The 25746-nt window shown below is 36.0% G+C and overlaps 1 protein-coding gene across 6 annotated transcripts in view; it reads left to right on the plus strand.

The window, feature by feature from the left end:
- Positions 1-24090, plus strand: part of si:dkey-220o5.5 — a 68829-nt gene extending 44739 nt beyond the window's left edge. For 5 of the 6 annotated variants that reach the window (XM_087265310.1, XM_087265313.1, XM_087265308.1 and 2 more), the window contains 8 exons: positions 11047-11143; positions 11259-11464; positions 14920-15096; positions 15495-15587; positions 15915-16008; positions 17729-17943; positions 23480-23583; positions 23747-24090. In XM_087265310.1, coding sequence (XP_087121436.1) covers positions 11047-11143; positions 11259-11464; positions 14920-15096; positions 15495-15587; positions 15915-16008; positions 17729-17943; positions 23480-23583; positions 23747-23903 — 1143 coding nt within the window. In that variant the 3' untranslated portion in view covers positions 23904-24090. Of the gene's footprint in view, positions 1-703; positions 761-11046; positions 11144-11258; positions 11465-14919; positions 15097-15494; positions 15588-15914; positions 16009-17728; positions 17944-23479; positions 23584-23746 lie in introns of those variants that run through there. The other variant, XM_087265314.1, reaches the window with a different exon arrangement.
- The last annotated feature ends 1656 nt before the right edge of the window (positions 24091-25746 follow it).

Here is a 25746-nt window from a genome sequence, read left to right on the forward strand (position 1 = left end):
TAGTTCTTAATTTTTAAGTTTAGGCTCATGAAAAATGACTTTGTTGGTTTGCTTAGCTTTCAGAAAATGTTGCTGTTTTGAGAAAAAAATTGCATTAGAAAATAAAAGAATGAGAAATCAAAAGCTCTAAACATAAAGTCTAAAATGGTTGGTGCTAAAACACTAAGAGCCCTATCACACACCTGGCGCAATATGGCACCAGGCAAGTGCTTTTTTTAGACCAGGGCAGGTGTCATTTTCACATTTTGTGCCACGCTGTTTAAATAGCAAATTTATTTGTGCCAATTTGTGGACTCATGGGCATGCTGGTCTGAAAAGGAGGTGTGTTAAGGTGCATTGTTGGCGCTTTGCTTTTTTGAAGCAACTGAAATAGACTGCGCCATTGACCAAAAATAGCTGGTCTGAAGTCAATGGTGCAGAGTTTTTATTATTTAAAGAACACGTTATATATGCACATACGCAGGACCAAAACATGCATACATATTGTGTAATACACAAAGGGACATACAGCAATATACAGCTTAAATCTTTACATATAAAAAAAAATTAATAAAGGAAAAAATGTTGAAAAATACAAATATAAATATAAAAAACGCTGCCTCCTTACATTCCATATTTATTACAATTTGCATTTGTTTAATGTTATATTGGTAGTAGTATTCATGAAGCGTATTTATATTTGTTTTATTCATTTTTTGGTTTAGATTTGTCCACCTGTTGGGTTTTGGAGGCATATCCATCACCAAATGAGGCATAGGATGTAAGTGTGTTTAAATATAACTCAGTTTGTTGACCACACTTCGTTATTACTGTTTATTTATTATTTATTTATTTATTATTTATTTAGTTTTTAAACAAATTTAAAAAACGCTTAACAGGCCAAATCATTAAATGAAATAGGCTATGTAATGATGTCTTCAGTGGAGTGCATTCACCACCATTTCCTAAATCCATGGTCGAAAGTAGGAGGCTGAATGAAAGAAGCTTGTTCAGTAGATGGCCTTCAATTGTTTTCTCGCAATTGAAGCATTCAAAGTGTGTGGATATATGTCAATGTGTATGCGTGTGTATGTGACTGTGTTCATACACCTGGTGCAATAAGATGCAAGATGTGTTTCTGTGATATCTTACTATTTTCAGAACAATGCAGTCTTGTTTTTCCAGTTTTCAGCCATGTTGTTTAAATAGCAAATCCGTTTGCGCCACATTGTGGACTCATAGGTGTTCCAGTCAAGAAAAGAGGTATGTTTAGGTGCATTGTTGGCACGTTGCTATTTTAAGGGATCTAAAGTGTCCTGCGCAATAGACCAGCTGAGAGCAGGTCTAAAATCCAGCACAGAGCACACTAGTTGTGCACCTCACTTACATATTGCTTAAAACATGCAGGATGTATAACAATACTGAAACATCTTTACAAATGAAAAACAATTAAAGGATTTAAATGTTACAAAAATTATTACTATTTACATAAAAATAAAAACCACTGCCTTCATCTCGGGGGGCTTTTTTCAGTTTATTTACGACAACTTGCTTTTGTATAGTGTTATTATTATTAGCAGTATTATTTATTATATGCATATTGATATTTGTTTTAATAAAAATAGGCTTAGATTTGTCCACCTGTCATGTTTTGGACCAGTTTTTAAAACTTAGTTTTTTGACCACAATTCACTCTAAAAAAACACAGGGTTAAAACTACACAAATTGGCTTGTTTTTAACCCTACTGCTGGGTAAATTTGCGACAGAGCACATCAGGGGGTAAATTAACCCAAGTAATTGGGTTATTATTTTTAACCCCACAATTGGGTTGTTTTTTCTACCCAATAAATTGACATTTTTACTTAAGTAATAGGTTAAATTGATTTAATAAATAGGTTATTTTTTCGAATGTAATTTTTTGTTTTCTTTTAAAATCATTAACCACATAAAAAACATGAAAAAAAACAGGTCAATATTGTATAAGCTTTATTTTTTGTTCCATTAAAATTGTTCAGCACATTACACTTTGTTAATACACTTTACCTCAATTAAAAATTCAAGAGATTATACAAAACGAAAAACAAATTATTAACTGCATTCAAAACAATTTGTTTCATATATAGGTTGCCTGAGGTTTTAAGTTTTTTTCTCCAAATTACCTCAAGGTAAAACATTTTAAACAATTCACATGAATTCACATGCAATTGAATTTAAAATGCCAAATGTTTTAACATTTTAAAAAATTCATTAACTACAAAAAAACCTAAAGGTTTAGTAAAGCTGTTTGCACATAAAGCCATGCTCATCAAATTCAAAATTCCAAAATACCTCAACAATTGTTTGTTACAAAGCAGTGTTTTTAGTCTATATTATGAACCATATATTCATTTGTGCTGGACAAAAATGTCAATATTCATCAGAGTGTGAACATAAAGTAATACTCTTCCTCAAGCAACAAGCTGTTTACATACAAAAAAACAAAACCTGTAAAATGAAAACAAAAGAAGCTATAATGCTACCTGTTAGTGCTGTGGTAGTTCAGTGGGTAGCGCTGTGGCATCACAGCAAAAAGGTCGCTGGTTCAAGTCCAGGCTGGGTCAGTTGGCATTTCTGTGTGGAGTTTGCATGTTCACCCTGTGTTTACATGGGTTTCCTCTGGGTGTTCCAGTTTCTCCCACATGTCCAAAGACATGCACTATAGGTTAATTAAATAAGCTAAATGGTCTGTGAGAGTCCTTAGCTCCAAAGCTTCTCCTGGGAGGATGACAAAAGCCTGGAAGTCAAAGTGTCTTTAAGGAAGGGTAATGTCTTGATGCTTTAGTCTGCTGGAGGTACTCCACCATATTTGTTCCAACCCAGAGGACAGATAATGCAAATGAAAAAATGTCTATCAGAGTGTAAGAGTCAAGGTGTGGGTATGCATGGAGCACTTGATTGGCCTACAAAGCATGTCAAACATTGTTAATGCATTGTGAAATAACATAACCAATAAATGACTTTAACATTAACAAAGATTAATAAAAGCTGTAACAAATTTGTTGCTCATTGTTACTTTGTTAGTTGAAGGAATAGTATTAACAGATGTTAAAAATAATAATAGCAAATACAAAATATTGTAAATTGTTACCAGATTATTACCACATTATATTTACATTTAACAGACACATTTATACAAATTGACTGGAATGACATTTTGAAATATTTTTAATTGCACTGATAACCTATCACTTATATCTTAACCCACTATCGCACCTACCCAAGTCACCAAACCTGTCCCAAACTTTACACGTATCTCACTTCAATATCAGCAAAAGTGTTTTGAAAAAAAGTGTACGTATTATTTAGAGGCTGGCTACCTAATATAATTTGTATAAGCTAAACAAAAAAGTCCTTTTCACTTGACATCTTAAAGTTATGGGGTTTAAGATTGTAGTTTTTTTATCTTTTATTACTGTTTTATAAATGAAGGCTACCCATTACCTGGCATGACTGTCCTGGTTGGTGCATCTTCCTTCTCTCCCTATGGCCTTCTCAAGTGCCTCAGATACTTTCATATGTTCTTCAGCCTCTCTTTAATGTACCCAGGGCTGGTCTGTTATTTCAACTTTGGGCATACCATGTTTAGTGCAAATACATTTTTAAAAATTGTATGAACACACAATACACATGAAAACCTGAATTAGACTCTGGGTATTGTTCATAATTCTACACATTTTATCTACGCATTGTCAATTATCCACCTTATTTTGCAACAAGAAAGTATGCTTGTTTCTGCGAATGTGTTAGACTTACAATTCATTAGCTGTTAAGGGTAAAAGACTAGAAGAATAACAAAAGGTAGTAAATTGAATTACTTGCACTACAAACAAGTTTTGTCAAGTTTTATGCTAAAGACAATACATTAAAATAATATTAATTTGAAGATGTCAGTTTTGTGATGATCAATTTACACTATTTGCACAAAAGCACAAGACAAATAGGACATAACAGGAAAAAAATACCTTAAAAAGTACAGGTTCCGGAAGCTGTCATTAATTTAATTTATGTACAAAGCAATCCATCAAAGCACACTGAAATCACCTAAAACATAAAAACAGAACTTCATTTCAGCAAACAGTTTTAACATGGTTTTATGACTAGTTAAAAAATAAAATGTTATCTTAAATGAATCTGAATTTAAATCAATTGTTTTTACCTCAAATCACTTTGTAATTTATTCATAGTTAAAGCACCACACTCAGAAGGGTATTTTTTTCTGTTTTGGTTGTTTCTATAGAAAGCAGTAGTGATATCCGAACAATAAACATTAGTGATGTAACGGTATTGTAAATACCGTCGTACCGCAATTAAAAAAATGTAATATTACCATGGTCGCATGACTCTGTAAAACTTAAGACCTGTTGAGAAAAATTCCCAGGCGAATGTAGCGTAAGGGCCAGCTGGAAATACAATTCCCATCAGCCCATGCGTGGCCAACATCCTTTGCGGTCTGTTGCCACTACAGTAATGCAGAAATGGAGGGTGCTGGTAGTAGCGTGGAAGGAGAGCTGAAAATGGTTGAATTTAAAGCATGTTTTAAATCTGATGAGTGGAAGCATTTTAGTTTCTCTCTGAAGAGAAACGAGAAAGGAGAAAATGTGACTGACAAAGAAAAAACGATATGCAGGCACTGGCAGACTGTAAAAAAATACAAGTCGGGGAATACGAGTAACATGAGGAGCCATTTGTTAAATCATTATCCCGAAAAGTAACGTGAAGATACGGGGAGCAAAATCAAGCCAGGTCAAAAGACTATAAAAGAAGCGTTTACAGCCTCTCTCCCTCACAACAGTGTGAGAGCACAGAGAATCACGAGATGCATTGGTGAATATATAGCCAAAGACCTACGGCCCTTTTCGGTGGGGCCAATGAAGGTTTTAAGAGGTTAGTAAACATGCTGGAGCCAAAGTATAAAATCCCGTCGCGGCCACACTTTAGTCAAACTGTTTTACCAGCTCTTTACAAAGAGACAAGGGAGAAAGTTGCACAGAGCCTCAAACAAGCAGAGTGCATTTCAATCACCACAGATGGGTGGACCACTCGGGTCACGAGCCACTCACAGCTATGTTACTATCACAGCACATGCTATGACAAGTGAATGGGAGATAAAAGCTTTTGTCCTACAGACACGGGTACTCTTTGAGTCACACACTGGACACAACATAGGTGAGGTGTTAAAAGCTGCTGTTTCAGAGTGGGAGCTTGACATGATTTACAACAACAATCACCAGGGCATCGCTGTGGTTACTGACAACGCAAGAAACATGGGTGTGGCAGTGAAAGAGGCTGGTCTGTCCCCACATGTAAAATGTTTACACCTTAAACCTTGCGTCCCAGGCAGGTTTGAAGGTAAATCGTGTCAGTCGTCTGCTTGGCAGAGTGAGGCGTGTAGCAGCGTTTTTTTCACCGCAGTTCAACAGCAACAGCTGTGCTGACCTCCAAGCAGCAAATGTTAAACCTGCCAGTACATAAAGTGATAATGGATGTAGTAACTAGGTGGAACAGCTCACTTGACATGATTGAGCGCTACCTGGAGCAACAACAGGCAATTGCTGCAGCCCTACTAAGTTCTGAAGTTAGACACAATGCACGTGAAACAGACACTCTAGATGCAGCTGACATCGCAGATGCTGAGGACATAGTTAAACTTCTCACACCCTTGAAAAAAGCAACCACTGTGCTGTGCGATGAGTCTCGACCAACAGTCTCTCTTATCATGCCTCTCAAACACATGATACAAGTGAGCATGGCACCGTGCAATGTAGACTCAAACACCGTCTCTCAAATGAAGGCAGCAATACTGAATGATTTGGCAGACCGTTACCAAGGGGAGCAAGCAGAGTTTCTGTATGAGAGCAGTGCGTTGGACCCCCGGTTCCGGGCACTACCCCATCTGAATAACAGCGAAAGGGATGACATTTTCAACAGGCTCAAGTTAAAAGCAACACAGATGCAGAACCAGGTATTTGTTTGAAAATACTTTGTGTGTGCGACTTTTTTTTTAAGAGTTCCCAATATTTAATAATTATGTTTGCGTGTCTAACATTTAAATTTTTTGTAACTCTGCTTCTGCAGAACCCCAGAGAAGAGGAAGGTGCAGCACCAGGCAGCCATGAACATGTGGCTGGACAGTCAAAAACTGACCTGCCACAAAAAGCACATGCTGTGGGAGGTGTTTCTCCTCCATCCAAAAAGACTGCTCTAAGGCCCCGTTTACACTAGTGCGTTATAGTTTGAAAACGCATAAGTTTTGCTACGGTTACGCCATCCGTCCACACTACGCCGGAGTTCTCGAGCGCCGAAAACGGAGCTTTTTAAATACGCTGGAGAGGCTGTTTTCATTCTAAAACGCTGCTGCTCCGTCTCAGTGTGGATGGGGAAAGACGGAGACATCTGAAAACGGAGGCGGGGCTGCAAACGTTCGCCTATCTGATTGGGGCTTTTCCTCAATATTAAGTAGCCCACACACAGTTCAGTCTCGCATCCTCTTCTTGTAAGTTAAGACTTCGCAAGTTTGATCAAGGCTGCAGTCTCCCCCTTCTCAGTTTGATATGGAAAACATACCGAGGACATGGGTAAATCTTCAAAGGGAACAGTGTACTTTATAACTTCATTCACATCACCTTGGCTACGTTGTTTCACTTTCTCAACAATAAAATGTAAACATGATTTAAGGAACTTCCTATTTTCTTTTTAACATTAGCAACTTAACAGACAGCAGAAATGTTGAGGCGCCTTGCTGAATATATGAGCGTCATCTTCACTGTGTGGATATTTATAACAAAACGGAGCCTATAACAACTGCCTCCTTTCAATTTCAGTGAAAATACGAAACGCACCCTCTCTTTTGCTGAATATCAGTTTTAATAATCGATAATTATAAAAGTATAACATACAATAAGTTTATACATTGTAGGAAATAAAGGCAAGCGATCAGTCAATGTACCTGGATTAATCATTAACTTATCTTTGCGCTTAACCAAAACATGTTACCCGTGAACAAGTAACTTAATAGATTCCAATGATCAAAGTCAGGGAATTGGCCTATGTCGTTAGATAAAGACAACAACATGAATGAAATATCACGTTTAGCAAATATAGGGAGATTAGATCCAGCGGGAGATGCTTGATGAGCAGTCCGACAAGCAGAGCTCTCATCTGGGTAGAAATGCTGGAGCGCTTGCCCGAGAGTGTGTGTGTGGTCACGTGATGTGCATTTTCAGCGTTTTGGTGTGGACGGAGAGCTGTTCAGAAACGCTGGGTAAAACGCGAGTGTGGACGCGGATCGTTTTCATTCTACAATAATAAGGCTATTGAATAAGGCTAACTCACTTTCCCAACGTAATGTCGTATATAAATTCCTAGAAATTAACCAGATGCATTACGACTCCCAAAAATATATTTAAATCTGTAAAACTTCGGTTGAAGTGAGATAAGTCAGGGCCAGCGAACACATTGGAAGACCACGCCTCTGGTGCTGCAGGTGCGCTCATGTTCTTGGCTTGGCATAACCTCTTGTCGGGGGCAAGGTAGAATTCAATAATTGTGGTGTTTTCCATACATTTCCCCATAGTGGAAGCTTCCACATAGCATCGAAGTTCCCCTCCCAAAGGAGAATGCTCGGGGGATGGAAATGCTATGTTTCTTCACCACAATGATTTCCCCTTAGCTGTTGGATATGAAAGGCTCTTCAGCTAGAAAAGGATACCTCAGCTTGGCACACACTGTGCTTTTATTCGAAATTTATTGTAAGTAGCGCCAGCTGTCCATGCTGAAGCGTCCTTCTCATTTGCATTTCATTGACCCATTTATATACTCTTTCAGATGATACTGGATACTGACTAAATCCCCATAGTGGAAGTTTCCACATAGCATTTCCGTTTACCCCCATGGAGAATGAGAGTTATTTTAGTAACTGTAGCATTATATAGCCTACATTTTAAAAAAAATATCTGTAAATTCTTTGATTCATGCTTTTGGACTTATTTATGCTTTTGAATTGCATTATAGGACCTTTATCTTTTCTACAAAAGCTTGGGTTGTTGTAAATCATTGAACAGAGACCTGGTAATAAGCTATAAGTGCATTTTCTGTTACTTTACAAACTTAGTTCTCTATATATTATTTCTTAAACAATTTCTAGTCTCAACCTACTAAAATGTCCATAAAAGTCACTCTGTTAAAACTGCAGAGTTGAATTTTTTACATCAAAAGTTAACAGAGCAGAGATAAAATTCCAATAATGCAATTCACAACCATAAATAAACAAACAAAAAAAAACACCTGTGCATCACAAAACATGGAACCTGTTAATTAACAGATATTTTACAGTGTATGCCCGTGTCATTTACATGCTCACGCATGTTTTTTCTTGTGCCTGTGCTGTCACTGCTGATTCATGTTGTTACAACCACTTTTTGTCTTGGGGAGTTGGGTTGCACGTTTAACTGAGGAATTGGTTGGGTGAAAAGTGAGGAAATGTGAGGGTGAATTTGTGAGTGAGATATTTACAATATAATCTATTTAAAAAAAAATAAACAACAAAAAGTAGAAAGACTGGCTATGGGTGGCGCTAAATAAAAGAACCAAACAGTCTTACTTGTATTCACAAAAAATCCCATCTAATTTAATAAGCAAAAGTTATGAAAGAGTAATCTTCAGCGTCAAACAGATTCCTATTTTTTTATGAAATATGTAATTTGTATTTTACAAATTAGTCTTATTTTGTTTTTCTTTATTGCAAATTATTAGGAAATATTTTTAGTACATCAAAAAGTGTGGTTATGATGACTAGTTAATGTAGAAAAAAAAATGACTGCTTAAAATGTCACTAAAATGCAGTATTTAAATATCATAGTTAAATAGAAACTGAGGCATACAACTGCAAAAAGGTCCACTTTTTGAGAAAAAAAGAACCACCGGCAATTTTCCGGAAAGGTCTGTATGTGTGAACAGGCCCTTTTTGAAAATAACGGTAAATTCGTTCTAGCAATTTTCTGGAAAGAGAAGTTGTAACATTGCTGATAATTTGCCGGAATTATGCTCTGTGTGAACGCAAATAGAAGATTGCTGGGAAGAGTTCATTCACGTCAAGAACGCGTTAACATGAGATATCTACTCCAGCCAATCAGAACCCTCAGACACGTTCACATCTGCTCGGTTTATGAAAATAAAAGCTTTTGAATATTTTTCCAGACACATTTTGCTGCTAGATGTTAATTAGATAACGTTTCTATGTTCCTTCTTAATGCCAAATGTGTAAATAATTCTCGATAAAATGCTCATATACTGTAAGAATTATAATCTTTCCCCTGCTTTTCCCATTGTACAGGTGGGCCACTTGAGGCTTACATTAATTTTGTCTGGCCTAAAGGAATACCACCAGTGCTGTATAACTGCCTAAAGTGGCCCACATTCATATGCTATCTGCATACTGTGTACACATCAGATGTTTTAACCTCCTCTGAAGAAAGGCAAATCCCTTGCAAAGTCTATCAAAGAGATCTTGTCACTCCTTAACCATGCTATCAAAAGTCCATGTCTTGTAGTATCTGCTCCAGAAAAGGTTTCCCCAGAGCCTGCTCTTGCTCCTGAGAGAGCATCTCCAGGGCTTCTATTCCAGAGAGTGCAGCCCCTGAGCACAGCGCAGAGCTGACTTCAGCCCCTGAGTATGTTCTAGAGATGGCTTGAGTCCCCACGGGCTGTGAACTGAAGATATCAGTGCCAGAGCCTGCTCACATTCTTAAGACAACCTTCATAGAGCCCGCTTCCGCTCTAGAGAGAGCTAATGCAGTACCTCCTCCTGAGAGGGCAGCTCCAGGGTCGGCTGTAGAAAAAATAGCCCCTGAGCACAGCACTGTACTGGCTTCAGCCCCTAAGTGTATTCTGAAGAGGGCTCCAGTTGCCAACTGCTGTGAAAAGAAGACTTCTTTCCAACAGCACTGTACAGTGCTGACTTTAGTTACTGAGTTTATCCAGAAGAAGACTCCAGTACCCAAGCACTATGTAACAAAGACTTTTACTAAAGAGCTCTGTTTAATGTCGGCTCCAACCCCTGAACTCTGTCCAGTCCCTGATCCAGCTATGTTCCCAGAACTTCGGCCTGTAATTATTCCTGTCCCTAATCCAGTAATTTTCGCTGAACTCTATTCTTTCTGTCATGGGTACTGTCATAGCTCTTCCTTATCTGTGTTTTCATCTTTGTATGTATCTTTGTTTGTGTTATGTCGGAACACATGGCTCAGCCTGTATTTTTGTTCACCATGCGTTCTGTTCCTCCCTCCTTGTTTCTAACTGCCACGCCTCCTTATTTAACCCTCGTCTAGTCCTCGTTAGTCTCAGTGTTTACACCTGGTCCTCTTGTTCTTTCCTCCCTCTATAATGAGCTCTCTACTCTTATGTCTTCATCGGTTCATTGTTGCTCTCAAGCAGGACTTTCAAGCTCGGTCTTCCTTTGTCTGCCTGCTCCACCAAAGACTCCCCAGCACTACTCAATTCCTCACCGTTGGACTTTCACCAAAACCACGCTAAATATCACATTATTGTCAAACAGCCCTGTTCTCATTCCACATTCTCCTTCCTCTAACCTTGACAAAAAAAAATTATATTTATAAATCTTTTTAATTTTATCAAATTTACCTACTTTTTAGACTCCCTGAAGTTGGCTGAGCAGTAGGACATGGCAAAATCACATCCATTCAAAGAAAGAATATGGCAAAAAATGACAAACATATTTCAAAAGACATCATTCAACCTGCATGTGTGTAAAGGTTTAACCAATTATATTAAAACATCAGAATTTCATTATTTCACATGTTTTTATAGGACTGATAAAATCTTGTGGGACATCAAAGGCACTTAATAGTGATAATGACCCTTATGTGGTGGATGGTTCCTTCTCTCAACGTTCTGCATTTAAAATCCTTTAAGGCAGAGCGATTAATTGATTATCCCTAATATATCACATGTATATAGTGATATTGAAATAAATAAAATTTGGTGTTGTGCTTTTTTGTTTCTGTCATTAGTCTATGAGTCCTGATGTTTTTCCACGCCTCTCGTGTTTGGAGGATCAGGACTGTTATGAAGGAGAAGAACCATTTGTTCCAACCAGTCAATCTCCAGGTCAGTATGACAGCTGATTAGCACTGAAACATTTTAATGCATTTTTAAGCTAGAATTTTAATTCTAAAATATACTTCATTCAAAATGCTAAATTACATATTTTTGCCTGATAAAGTGGACTCAGAAAGTAGTCATTATGAGTCATATGGTGAAGAGGAGGAGGAGTTTGTGAAGGACAGAGCTCATTATGTCCATTGGAGGTTTTCTCAACCCACCATACGACCCGATTCAGAGTCACGCATCTGTGGATATCTTTGGAGGAAGAAATGGTTGGGTCATTGGTCCCGTCAGCTCTTCATTATTAAGCAAAACTCACTACTGGTAAGCCTCACTAGTTAAATCAGTAATAAAAAAGATGCCTTTAATCCAAACTGTTTTCTTTAATCTAAACAGGTTTCCTTTTATGTGCTCTCAGTTCAGAGGTCAGAGAAGGGCAGAGTAGCCAAAAACTCCAGTAAAAGCATATGTGCTCAAGTTTATTAAAAACACTGTAAAAAAAAAGATGCATCAACATTAACTCTTTCCCCTCCAGCATTTTTAATAATGTTGCGAGCCACCGCAGAGCATTATTAAGGATTTTTACCTAAAATTGACAGCCATCAGAATATGTCTGCTAGGAATATGTGTAACACTTTATAATTACTACACACTATAAATCATTTATTAAGCATTAGCAAATTGTGAATTCATTATCCGTTAAGCATTAACTCAACATAATTAAACGTTAGTAAGCAGTTTATAACTGCAGCTACAAATGCTCTTTTCTTGACTTATAACCACATTTAAAATGTGCTTAATAATTGTATTTTCATACTTAGTAAATTATTTATTTTTCATTACTAAATTAAGTATTGCATTATTTAAAAACCAGTTGTATTTAAGAGTAGTTGGGGGTTTTTAGGATCATTTAGAAAGAGTTAGTAAATGATTAATAAACTATTGAAATCAACGTTTATAATTCTTATTATTCAGGCATATACTAATAGTCAACTAATATGTTAATAAATTCTTTATTAACTCGACTTCATGCAGTTTTGTGACCTAAGTGAGGACTATTCATGCTTTATAAATCCTTTATAAATGACAAATGAAGGCTCAGAATCAAATGAACTATAATCTTTGCAATCTTTTCTAAAATGTAAAATTACTGTAAAGTTTAAACATTGCTGAATAACAGGAGTGTCAAAATACAACAAAACTGGATAAAACAACAATATAATAATTAAACAATGAAATAAAATGTAATGTTTAAACTCTACAGTGATTTTATTTTAGATCAGGTTGCAAAGATTTAATTTTTATTTGAAGTACAGTTTCATTTGTGTATCTTAAATTGAATATGAATGAATAATGTCATTTTTCCTGTTTAGAATTTCACTGAGCCTTTATTTGTCATTTATAAAGGATTTATAAAGCATGAATAGCCCTCACTTTAGATTAGGTCACAAAACTAGGTGAAGTTGAGTTAATAAAGCATTTATTGACATACATAGTAACCATTAATATATGCCTGAATAATAAGCAGTTATAAACTGCTTATTAATGTTTATTAATGTTGAGTTAATGCTTAACGGATAATGAATTCACAATTTGCTAATGCTTAATAAATGATTTAAGTGTGCAGTTATTATAAAGTGTTACTGGAATATGTGACCATAATGTATATCATATTATTGAAACAAGCATCTGCTTTTAAACAAAATCAAGTCATTTCATTCTATCTTCACAAGTTCATGTTTTATAACCGTTTGAATGCAGTTTAATTAAAAATGTAACATTGCTGACAAACTGATATAATACACACACACAAACATGTGCACAGACACACACACATTACATTGTGTGTGTTTTAATTACATTGACATTCTTAGAAATATTCCAGCAGCCTATTTGTAAGACATTAAACGTATGTCTTTATCATCAGGGTAGGGTCTCGAAGTAATGCAAATGCTAAGCTGTGCCTTTATCTCCATGACAATATGTGTGATACTCTCAGGCTGATTGGATTTGATTTTTTTTTTTTAAATTATTAGATGGTGAGCAGAAAAGACATGTAAAGACTTTACCAAATCGTATTGTTTCCAAACTTTTTATTGCATAGTGATTTTCTAAGACATCTTTTTGTCTCTTAAATCTTTTTGGTTGCTTAAAATATTGACAGTCCTTTCTAGGCTTAGTGTGATAGTCAGTTTTGATGGTGATACTGGTGTTAAGCTGCAACTCCAATTTTGTCACTAACTCACCATGTCATCATTTTGATATACATTATAGTAATAAAATAATTTATTAGTATTAAGTTTTGCTGTTGAAAAGACACCAGTAAAATAAACTAAATGGGTTGGATCAGAGATATGATGCAGATTTAGTTAATCATGAGTAATCATGACTAACGCCTAGTACACATTGCATGACTTTGACCTTTGTTAAATCGCTTTGTTGATTACATTATTTTTAGTTTTTTAGTTTTATTCATAGTTTTGTTAGATTTTTGTTTTTAAGTTGTTGTGGTGTTAACAATGCAAATGTTAAAACCAGTGGATCGTTTACATATAGTGATCACACACTACATGATCTGAAAACAAAACCCAACAACAGCCCCCAAACCATAGCAAATAAAATGTTCAGAAAGACCATTTCAGAAAGAGCCTTTAGAGAGAGGAAGAATCCCATTTCTTAAATGTGGGATATGCAAAAAATGGCGACGGAAAGGTAAATACTTCCCATGCAAATGTTGTGATCTATTTAAAACAAACTTGCCCAGCTGTAAGTAAACTACATTAAATGATAACTTAATTGAACCACTTTAGATCACAACATGTGTGTTTATCATTAGCAAGACAACTTTCAGTGTATATGTCATGTACTTATTACCTTGAGTTACTCTGAATGTGCAGCAGGTGTCACAGAGAAAATACCACATGCAAATGCTGAGGTAGAATTAAATATTTTCTGCTCCAATATACTGTAGGTCTACACCTACCTGTAAAAAACATATACAATACGCTAATTACTATGTAAAATTTAAAATGAATACCCGGAAGCGCTGCAGTAAGAAACATCCTCCATCCAGATCAGTTCAATCATCAGTTGTTAGGTAATCTGCACAGAAAATTTATGCATACACATAACAGAGCCCTCAAGAGAGTGAGCCTTCGCCCTCCTTGTTTCTTCAGTGCACCACGATGCAGATGGGGACAATTCGATTCTGTTTAGTAATAATCATAACCTGTTTTTACGTACTGACGTCATTTATCTCCTATGCGCGGTGTCGCAGTAGAAAACTATGGAGGCAACCATTTTAATCAAACTTACTTACACTTGTGAAATGAACAAAAAACTGGTCCATGAACTGTGCTCTGTAAAGTTCCTGTCAAGCTCTGACAAAGTCCCATACATTATTAGCCTTTTCTGGTCCAACCCACAACTCAACTTTGAGAATAAATTAACGTCGTTATTTTTATCGCCAATAAGAGTCTTGTGTTAACGCAGCATGTTAACGTCGATAAATGCTTACCACTAGTATTAACACAGGTCAATACATTGAGCAATACATTTTGACTTTATTCAAAGAAATAAATAATTAATAAATAACTTATAGAGATGTACTGAAATCTTAAGTGACTCATTCTAGATATTAGATTAAAAAGAAATGTAAACTTCAATACTATTTAAATTTATTGTAAATATAACGCATTTAAGTGCATTTATCTGTTTTTGCTGAGAACTGTTTGTGTTATTGCAATCATTGAAATACATACTTGCATCTTCCCTGGCAGTGTTTTAAATGTGCTAAAGATCTGCACCCTCTGCTGGACCTAAACCTCATGGGTTGCAACGTGGTCTACAAATTCAAACAGAGTAAGAAGATTCAGCACAAACTGAAAGTGGTGGCTGGTGCTGAAACAGTCATCTTGGGCTTCCAGAGCAGTATACAGGCCAAAGAGTGGAGGAAGGTCTGACCAAGTTTAATTTTAGACCTGCTTTGAAATTTAACATAAGTAGCTACAGGTCTTTTTTTCCATATTGTAATATATGTTTGAAAGTAACAGATTTATATATACTGTATATAAGTTGTTTAGGTTTGATGTTGATATTTAATTTAAAAGTGGAGGGAGATAAACATTAGGTGGAAAGTGGGTTTAAAAAACACTAAGTCATTAAAGAGGTCCTGTATGCATCAGCCTTTCCATAAGTATGCGTTTTCCATTGGAAGGACCATTTAATGTTTTAGGTCAAAACACATGCGCAGATGAGTAGTTTACAATATAATCTAGAAATAACATAGCATACTTTTTATTTCATCCTTTAAATAATTTGTCCTCTGGTATTTTCCCTTCTTTCTTATTTGAAGGTTATAGAAGATGTTAGTGGCTCCTCTTATTATGAGCCTGGATCCCAAACCTCCTCATCAATCCTGAAGAATGAGAGACTGGAATCTTGCAGTGTAAATAACACATACTTACCATGAGACCATTACAGTTTCTGCTCTCTTATACTCATTATACTATCAATATATTTGGTGCAACAAGAAATTAACAATATATATTTCTCTGATATGTTACTGTACTAGTTTTTGTGGTTAATAATCTGGATAAATTTTCCTCAAATTCCAGTCTCTTTCATGAAGGTTCTGCTGGTCATGAACTGAAGTGACTGGCAAAGTATTGTGTTCCTATTTATGACAATTTGTAAACAAAGCAGTTATTTAGCCATGATGGAGAACATTCTGTTCTTGCTTATTCCAATTCTGACAATCTCCTTTATTTTGTAGTTAAGTACTATCCTCAATACAGACTCGGATGAAGAGAAAATGTCCAATCTTCTATCTGCAGCTGGCTGTGTAGAAGATAAAGACAAAGACAGAGGTAAGACAAGACAGTGCTTGAAGGACAAAAGGTTGAAATCAACAAAGATTGGCTGCATCTTAAGTTGCATGTTTCCCTGGTATACAGGTAAAAAGTATTTGATTTAAGACACTATTTGTGAATCAAAAAGTGAGAGCCATGTACTATTCTAGCAATAGAAAATACTTTTTAAATAGCAGCGTTTAGGTTCAATTCCAGTGAAGCATGGTTCCACAAAACAAGTAAAATCAGTGTAAAGTCATGGTAAAACAATGTGACCATAATGCAAATTTCTCTTGTTTGCTTTTTAAAACAATATTGATTGGGGTTAGGTCAGAGTGGCACAGTGGATAGCACGACCACCTCACAGGAAGAAGGTCGTTGGTTTGAGCCTCGGCTGGGCCAGTTGGCATTTCTTTGTGGAGTTTGTATGTTCTCCCCTTGTTTGCATGGGTTTCCTCCGGGTGCTCTGGTTTCCCCCACAGTACAAAGACATGCGGTACATGTGAATTGAATAAACTAAATTGGCCGAAGTGAATGAATGTAAATGCATGAGAGTATGGGTGTTTCCCAGTACTGGATTGCAGCTGGAAGGGCAGCCACTGTGTAAAACTGTGTTAAATTGGTGATTCATTCCACTGTAGCGACCCCTGATGAATAAAGGGACTAAGCCAAAAAGAAAATTAATGAAGTTTAGGTCAGGTGATCGCAAAGTGAAATGTACATATATGTGCGTGTATATGAAACATATGTATAAGAGACAAGCCTTGTATTCTCATGGAATTGTACAAGAAAGGCATGTAAATTATGTGTATAACAAAATACATTCTACATAACATATACAGACAACACCCTCTTTAGAAACCTGCAGCAAAATATAACCAGAGTAAAATCTTTTATGTTTTGCAAAAAAGTAGCCCGGGGCATGTTTTTCTATTGATGTTACCTGGATTAGTAAATGGACAACCATACAAATATAAAACACAGTGAAATTTGTTGCTATGATATTTTTATTATTATTTTTTAAAAAAGATAGTAGCCGAACACTAATACACTAAAGCAATGGTTGTCAGCATTTCTGCTGAAATTGTAAAAAGTATTTAAACATTGGCAAAATACACTGCCACTGTAACCATGAGCATGTGCATACAGTTGAAGTCAGAATTATTATCCCCCCTTTTTATTTATTTATTTATTTTTTATTTTTTAAAATGTTTAACAGAGAAAATTTTCACAGTATGTCTGATAATATTTTTTCTTCTAGAGAAAGTCTTATTTTTTTTATTTCGACTAGAATAAAAGCAGTTTTTAATTTTTTTTTTAATCCATAGTAAGGACAAAATGTTCAGCCTCTTTAAGCATTTTTTCCGATAGTCTACAGAGCAAACTATTATTTTACAATAACAATTGCCCTAACCTTCCTAGTTAACCTAATTAACCTAGTTAAGCCTTTAAATGTCACTTTACGCTGTATAGAAGTGTCTTGAAAAATATCTAGTAAAATATTATGTACTGTCATGGCAAAGATGAAAAAAATCAGTTACTAAAACTATTATGTTTAGAAATGTTGAAAAAAAATCTCTCCGTTAAAAGAAATTGGGGAAAAAATAAACAGGGGGGCTAATTCTGACTTCAACTGTAGCTATACATGCAAATATACCATGCACACAAATTATTGTCTGCACTAAAAATGTGTGTAAAATCTTCTGTCTCTCTCTCTCTTCGTCTCATTGTCCTTTAGTGGCCTTTCTAAAAGTGTTGATGAACTGTCAGTGGCAGAGTTTATGGTGTTGGGTGAAGGACGGGAATCTAAAGATGTATCGTGATGAGGCTTCTTTAGAAATCCCTGAGTACACAGTTCACCTCAGAGGGAGTGATGTTCGACCTGGCCCTGATACAGAACATGCTTACCGCATTACCATCACACAGCATGGAGACCACGTGGTTGTACTAGAGGTAAGGTAATGATTTAAAATCCTCTTTTTTTCAAAGAGCTTTAAAGTATAGTTGTATTGAGATTTCACACATTTCACCAAATACAAAACGATTATTTAATAATAATAATAACTCCTTACATTTATATAGCGCTTTTCTAGACACTCAAAGCACTTTACTCATTGGGGGGAATCTCCTCATCCACCACCAGTGAGCAGCATCTAGCTGGATGATGTGACATATTGCGCCAAACCGCACACCACACACCAGCTGATTGGTGGAGAGGAGACAGAGTTATATGGGATATATAATTATTGTATATATTATTATAATTATTGGATATATAATTATATAAAAGGATATATAATGTTATATATAATTATTATATGGGAATGAGCGGGAGGCCATGATGGTGAGAGGCCAGTGGGCAAATTTAGCCAGGATGCCGGATTAATTACTCTTTAGTCTTTAACTAGCTTTATCTACTCTTTAGTCTCAAATATTAACATCGTTTGGATGTTATCATATTGGTATTGATATTAATATTATTATTTTGATCTCACTTTACTTAAAGAGCATATTATAGGTTAGACACCCCAGTGAGTCAATGTGCGTAAGAATAACGTAGGAACTAGATTTTTTGTTTTATATATACGTTAAAGTTTATTATTAAGCAATCTGGAGTCGTTTTTAGTCACAGAAATTTACTTCCACATCTGCAAAATCGCCAGACCGGGAGTGACGTCGTAAGAGGCAGATAGCACATATACACAGTATGAAGACAATTGATCGCGGTGTGCATTTGGTTGGCGAGATAAGATATTCTGAGATATTCACACAAACGATAGACCACAGCCATACAATTATAAGCCTGTGGACAGACCAGCAGACAGAACAGCAGTCAGAGAAGTGTGATTGAACTGTATTGTGAGGAGAACAGAGCAGGTTCATGGTGAGACCAGTGGCTTAGACAGATATGTAAGATAACAAAATCTTATCTGGCAAAAGCAAAGCTAGTATTAATCATCTTTAAGTATTAATACTTACCAGTAAGAGAAACTAATGAGCATTTAACCACATTATGAGTTATGCCACATTGACCCTATTTTTTAAATGTAGATAAGTAAATACAAAACACAAATAACAGAGAACGCCTGGAATAATGCAGATACATGTAAACAAGGTACTTGAAAAATCTTTTTATTATACAAACGGTTTTCAGAGCTTTTTATAAAAAAAAAATACCATCAAATATAAAACATTTTAAATAAGTTTTTAAATATGTGCCTTTTTGTCAGTTTTTTTTTTTTCATAAGGTATAAGATGATCCGTATCGGATCGCATTTTTGCAAAAAATACATAAAAAATACAAATACAGTTTTTACTGTATGAAATATTTACAAAGATTTGATCAAAGATTTGTGATCTGCAATTATGGTTAAATAAACTTCAACCCCAATTCAAGTTCAAATTCTAATGCAACTCAAGTTCAAGTTTTATTTATATAGCACAAAACTATATAAACAATAGTAAATATTAGGGGGAGGGGACAAACAAACCTTAAAGGGAATTTATACTGGCCTCCTGAGATCTGTTCTAGACTACAGAAATCTAGTGTATGAATCTGCATCAGCTACTTCATTCAAGAAATTAGATATTATTCAAAATAAAGCTCTTCGAGTCATCCTAGGAGCAGTTAAGAAGACTCCAATAGCAGTAATACTGATCAAGTCTGGAGAAATGCAAGTGTATTTAGGAAAGGAAAAACTTGCACTTGCCACTTAGATCAATCTGCAAGGACAAAAAACTGACCACCCTGGGAAATTTGAAATAAAACAAGTAAAGGATTTGCATGGAATATAGAAAAACTATGTGTGAGGCAAATATTGAATGTAAACAATTTGCACCTGTAGTTGTGACTCCCTCAATAGCATACTGGATAATAAACCCACCAAATTTAGGGACATATGTGATGAAGTTAAAGTTTGTAAAACAAAACATAAGAACAGAATATTATGCATTTCTCCAAGTGCATACAGATGGGTCAAAAAACTTAAATACGGATAGGACAGAAGCTGTAATATACATACTAGAATTTGAAGATAGCAAGGCAAATAAGATAACAGTTGGTACATCAATATACAAAGCAGAAAGGATAGCAATTATCATGGCAATAGAGTGTAAAATGTACTCGGATCAAAATGTATCTGATCCTTCACTAAATTGAGCAAAATTTACTCAGCAGCAGAGTTAAAGTTAATGAAACAGTGAAGGGACTAGTTTAGCGATGATTTGAGCACTGATGACAAACAACTGTTTTTAATAAGCAGAAACAGAAGAGAAACACAACTACATCTACCTTTAGACACAGCCTTAGATGAAATAAACTGAAATATAACACATTGAATCTCAAAATCAGAGGATGGTTAAGCAACTCCAATCAACTTATACGGCACGTTTTTACGCAGCGGATGCCCTTTCAGCCGCAACCCATTCCTGGGAAACATCCACACACACACTCATTCACACTCATACACTACAGACAATTTAGTCTACCCAATTCTCCTGTACCGCATGTCTTTGGACTGTGGGGGAAACCGGAGCACCCAGAGGAAACCCATGCAAACACAGGGAGAACATGCAAACTCCACACAGAAACCCCAACTGACCCAGCCAAGGCTCGAACCAGCGACCTTCTTGCTCTGAGGCGACAGCACTACCTATAAATATATTAGTGCTGTCAATCGATTAAAAAATTAACTAATTAATCACACTTTTTTTTTTAATTAATCGCAATTTTAAACTTTTTTTTGGAAAATTAATCACATTTAAAAGACGGAAACTTGTAATTTTGGCTATTCAAATGTAAAATTAATGTAAACGCAAGACAAAAAAATTTTTAATTCAAAATATAATTGTTTATTTGTTTTTTATGTTTAACTTGTAACACAGATTTCTTCATGTAAACAACATACCCACAATAAACCATCAAGATCCTGGCTTGACAGCCATATTTATTACAGAAATTAAAACACAGGCATGTAAATGCCATTTGATATCAAAACAATCAATGCCATTAAAGAAAAAATTGATTTCCAAGTTGGATTCTAAGTGGACTGCAAAAAAATGCCAAAATACAGGCATTGCAAACATGGAAAATGGAAAATAATAATAATAATAATAATAATAATAATAAAGTATTGAATACAAACAATTGTACTCATTCTAAAGTTATATTGCTCTGAGTTGAGAACATTAATTATAAAATGACATTCATCCAGTTGCTAAGAGGGTCCAGTCTGTTGGACACATGTGGACAATGTGGACCTTTTTTTTTTAATGATGTAACCTGAGAGTGCAACGCAGTCTCACAGCAATTCATAACTTTTTGATTTAGGGGTTACGGACAACAACGTTTAGGCAGGTTTGTTGCTAAGAAACACACGCACGCACAGACATAGTCCAGGGCCGTGCACAGGGGGGTGGCCCAGTGGCTAAGGCCACTGCCCCTCTGCCCTCATTGGCTGAGGTGGCCCTCTCAGGAGGCACTTGCTCTTCACTTTGCGATCGCGTTGAGAACCTGTCCCTGTAAGGGTCTGTGCACGGGCCTGACACAGACACACACACAAAGAGGACAGGGCAGCCAGAGCGACTCCCTTCAGATTCAACACGCAAGATCGCGTTCATCAAATTTGCATTCTAAAGTATGGTTGTATTTCACAAGGATTCTGACACAACGCGAAGCAAACACTTTCATTTTGTATGGAGAAAACATGTCAAACTAAATGAAACATTGGAGGGCGCATGCTGAAATGCAGAGGACTGCACTTTCTTTGACAGCTCGCGACTTTACCTAACACTTTCTGAGTACATTTACATAATACTCTGATTTTAATATGATTAAAATTATACTCTTATTAAGAGTCTACCATGTAAGCAGCAATTTTTTATTACCTTAAAGGACCACCGAGTCACAAAATGCATAGGTTTTTCTTTCCGTTCGCCATGCAGTATCAAATTACATTAAAACAGAACTCGAAAGTTAAAAATGAAACACCCGAAAGTTAATTCTCAATAAATCACATGGATTTTAATCCAAGTCAGAGATTAGTTAAACAGGTTATGAGTGAACCTGCTGCTGCTGTTTGAAGTCAGCTGTAGTTTTGTGTTTATCTTCTGTTTATGCTTATTAACAGCAGATGTTCATCATGAGTGCTCGGTCATCGCTTAATTCTTTCACTGTCTCATTAACTTTAATGCTGTGGTCACACTAGAGTTTGAGCTTGCGAAATTCTGTTGTAGGCCGCTGCGAAAAGGGGTGGGATTAAACAGATAATTAGACATTTAAAAAAGCGAGCGATTGGCCAATAATTAAAATTTCTGTCCAGAGAGATCATGTTTTGATCCTCGATTGGTTAAACACAGTCAAGTGATGCACTTTTTGCAGGTCAGAGTTTACCAAGCTTGAACTTTGCCACACAGTGAACTGCAGGAACTTGGCGCACAAACTTGCATTTTGGTCTGGATATGAATGAAAGTCTATGGGGAGAAAAGTCCAGTGTGACCGCAGCTGTACTCTGCTGCTAAGTAACTTTTACTCAATTTAGAGAGGGACCAATTACACTCTGAACTAAGTAAATTTAACTTTTTTAATTTTAGCATTTTTGCTGAGAATAAACATGCCGGCATGCATACATAACTGTCTGATATGCAGCAGAGACTGCATCTGTCTGAAAGTGCATTGTGTCTGCAGCCACTGTGTTGGATATGGACCAATAATTGCTTTTTTAAATGTCTAATCATCTTGTTTAATCCCACCCCTTTTCGTAGTGCCATACAACAGAATTTTGCATGCACAAACACTAGTGTGACCGCAGCTTGATACTGAAAAATATTCTATTTAGATACTGTTAAACAAATTTCCATGACTTTTCCAAAACTTTTTGGGTTTATTTATTTTTCCCAAACCTTTCAAGGCCTGGAAAATGCCATGTCAAAATGATGATGGTATGAACCTGGTCTGTGTAACCATCAATATCTGTTGATGCCCACAAAATAAAAATCCATTATTTAAGTAGACCCAAAGAAAAAACTGAACAAATCGTCAATTAGCCTAAACAATGATTAATTCAACGTAGTTCAAAGGAACCAAAATGGGTGAAGACAACAACGCGCTGCCATGAGAGAAATGTGTGATTTATTGTCAAACTTCTACACCTTTCTAGTGCCCATACCCTTCACTTCCAACACCCGCACCAGCCAGAATTTGGCATATGTAGAAACTATTGATAAGAAAAACTAGGTATTCCCTCCAGACACAAAAAAAAATAAAAAAAAATAAAAAGTACCTTGAATAAAAGTTCACCAAGATACTCCATTCACTGGATCAGAGATTGTGTCCTGTTTTGCATGTTACTTGCCATATATTAAATAAACCCAGGGTCTGATATTTAGACTTATTAAAGGACAGGGGTATTTATGAGAAAAGCATACATGGCTTGTTTAAAATATATTAAATTCTTATTTTTTCCTTTTTTTGTTTTGTATGAATGTACAGGCAAATTGTGCGGATGATAGAGATCAGTGGGTTCAGCTCCTGCAGGATGAGTGTTCTCATGCAACTTTTTCTCCATACCAGTGCACCAGCTACGACTCACTTAAGTATATACACACACACACACACACACACACACACGCACAGAGAGAGAGAGAGAGAGAGAGAGAGAGAGAGAGATGCTGTATGACAACATTCTATAACGTCCAATCATTAAAACACATTTTTCTATAACATCATGTTTTTCTTCTGTATTCTTATTTTCTGCAGTGTACTGAATTGCCATTTGCTTCCCAACTCAAACATGTACATAGAAGGCCCATTTCAGCAGCGGGGTGGCAGAATCCACTTGCAGCCCATCTATTCAAACTCATTCATACTGGAGGACATGATGCAATCTGGGAGGAATTGTGAAGGAAACCTTTGAAGAATATGTGAAGACAATACCCAGATTAAAAATGAGTATCAATTCACCATTAAATAATTTGGGCCAGAAATTCTCTTTATCTTTAAAAAGAAGATCAAATAAACATTTCAGTTTATTGATTACATAAATGTATTTTGTCAGCACAAGAGACAGCTTTCAAAAACAATAAAGTATTTTAAATTTCAAACATTTTGGCACATAGTCTATTACAGATTTTTTATTTTTTTGTATATATTAACACTCCATATAATTATACTCTATATACTCTACATACTATTATTACTCATGTAATATTGGTATTATATCAGCTCATACACTTTTTTCCCATATTTATACTTTTAGATTGTTTACATTGATTAAACAGTCATTTTAGGGGAGTACCCAAATCAGCACAAAAACTTGAATTCCTCTGTTCTATAATGACTATGAATGATTGGTAACACTTTTAAATAACTACACACTATGAATCATTTATTAGGTATTAGCAAATAAATGCTAATAAATTATTTGTTAAGCATTAACTCTACATTAAAGAAGGTTACAGAAAAAAATTCTGCTGCTCTGAAAGTTCCAATGAGTACAGTGGCCTCTACCATCTGTAAGTGGAAGATGTTTGGAACCACCAGGACTATTCCTAGAGTTGGCCGGCTATCTAAGCTGAGTGATCGGGGGAGAAGGACTTAGTCATGGAGGTGGTCAAAAACCCGATGGTCACTCTGACTGAGCTCCAGCGTTCTTCTGTGGAGAGAGGAGAACTTTACAGAAGAACAAGCATCTGTGCAGCAATCCACCAATCAGGCTTGTATAGCAGACTTGCCAGAAGAAAGTCACTCCTTACCTAGAATTTGCCAAAAGGCGTCTGAAGTACTGTAAGAAACTAAATTCTCTGGTTTGATGAAACTAAAATAGAACTCTTTAGAGTGAATGCCAGGCGTTACGTTTGGAGAAAACCAGGCACCGCTCATCACCAGGCTAATACCATCTGTGGGGATGGTTTTCAACAGCAGGAACAGGAAGACTAGTCAGAATAGAGGGAAAGATGAAAGCAGCAATGTACAGAGGCATCCTGAGTGAAAACCAGCTTCAGAGTGCTCTTGACCTCAGACTGGGGCGACGGTTCATCTTCCAGCAGGACAATGACCTAAAACACACCGGCAAAATATCAATGGAGTGGCTTCACAACAACTCTGTGAATGTTCTTGAGTGGCCCAGCCAGAGCCCAGACCTAAACCCTATTGAACAACACTGGAGAGATTTGAAAATGGCTGTACAACAGATTCATGGATATGTTACCTGAAAGTGATGCACAGGATTCATAGTGTACTTTTTTTCTCAGCTCCAGACTGCTGTTGTGTTTTTCTGAGCATAGTAATATTCACATTCTACTAGTAGCCGCAAACATAAGTGGGCCAGGGAAAAAAAAGTTATGTGACATGTTTTTTGCGTTTGCCATAAAATGCAGTTTTAAAATGTATTTATCAATATATTTTTATATTCACTCAGTTTTAGTTAATATTATTAAATAAAAATTAATAATAATGAATTTTTGAGCAACCAAGCAGTGGTACTTCTCGTACAAAAGGTTTTTGAGACACTTCCTGTTTGATTTTCATTTTTATATACATGATTATGCCATCGTACTGTTGTATAAACGCAATTTCACACTTTTAGCAGTGCGATATGGCTATATATCAACATGGGTGGGGTACATCGCTGAGTTCACTGCATGATTTTAGCCCCGATTTTGACTTAATGACAGGCTTTAAGAAATCGCCAACAAATGCCTGAAATCAAATGCACACGAATAACAATAACACAGATTGTTAGAGAATCGCAGATGAGT

This window comes from Danio rerio, chromosome 8 (assembly GCF_052040795.2).
Source record: "Danio rerio strain M-AB ecotype USA chromosome 8, GRCz13ab, whole genome shotgun sequence".
NCBI lineage: Eukaryota > Metazoa > Chordata > Actinopteri > Cypriniformes > Danionidae > Danio > Danio rerio.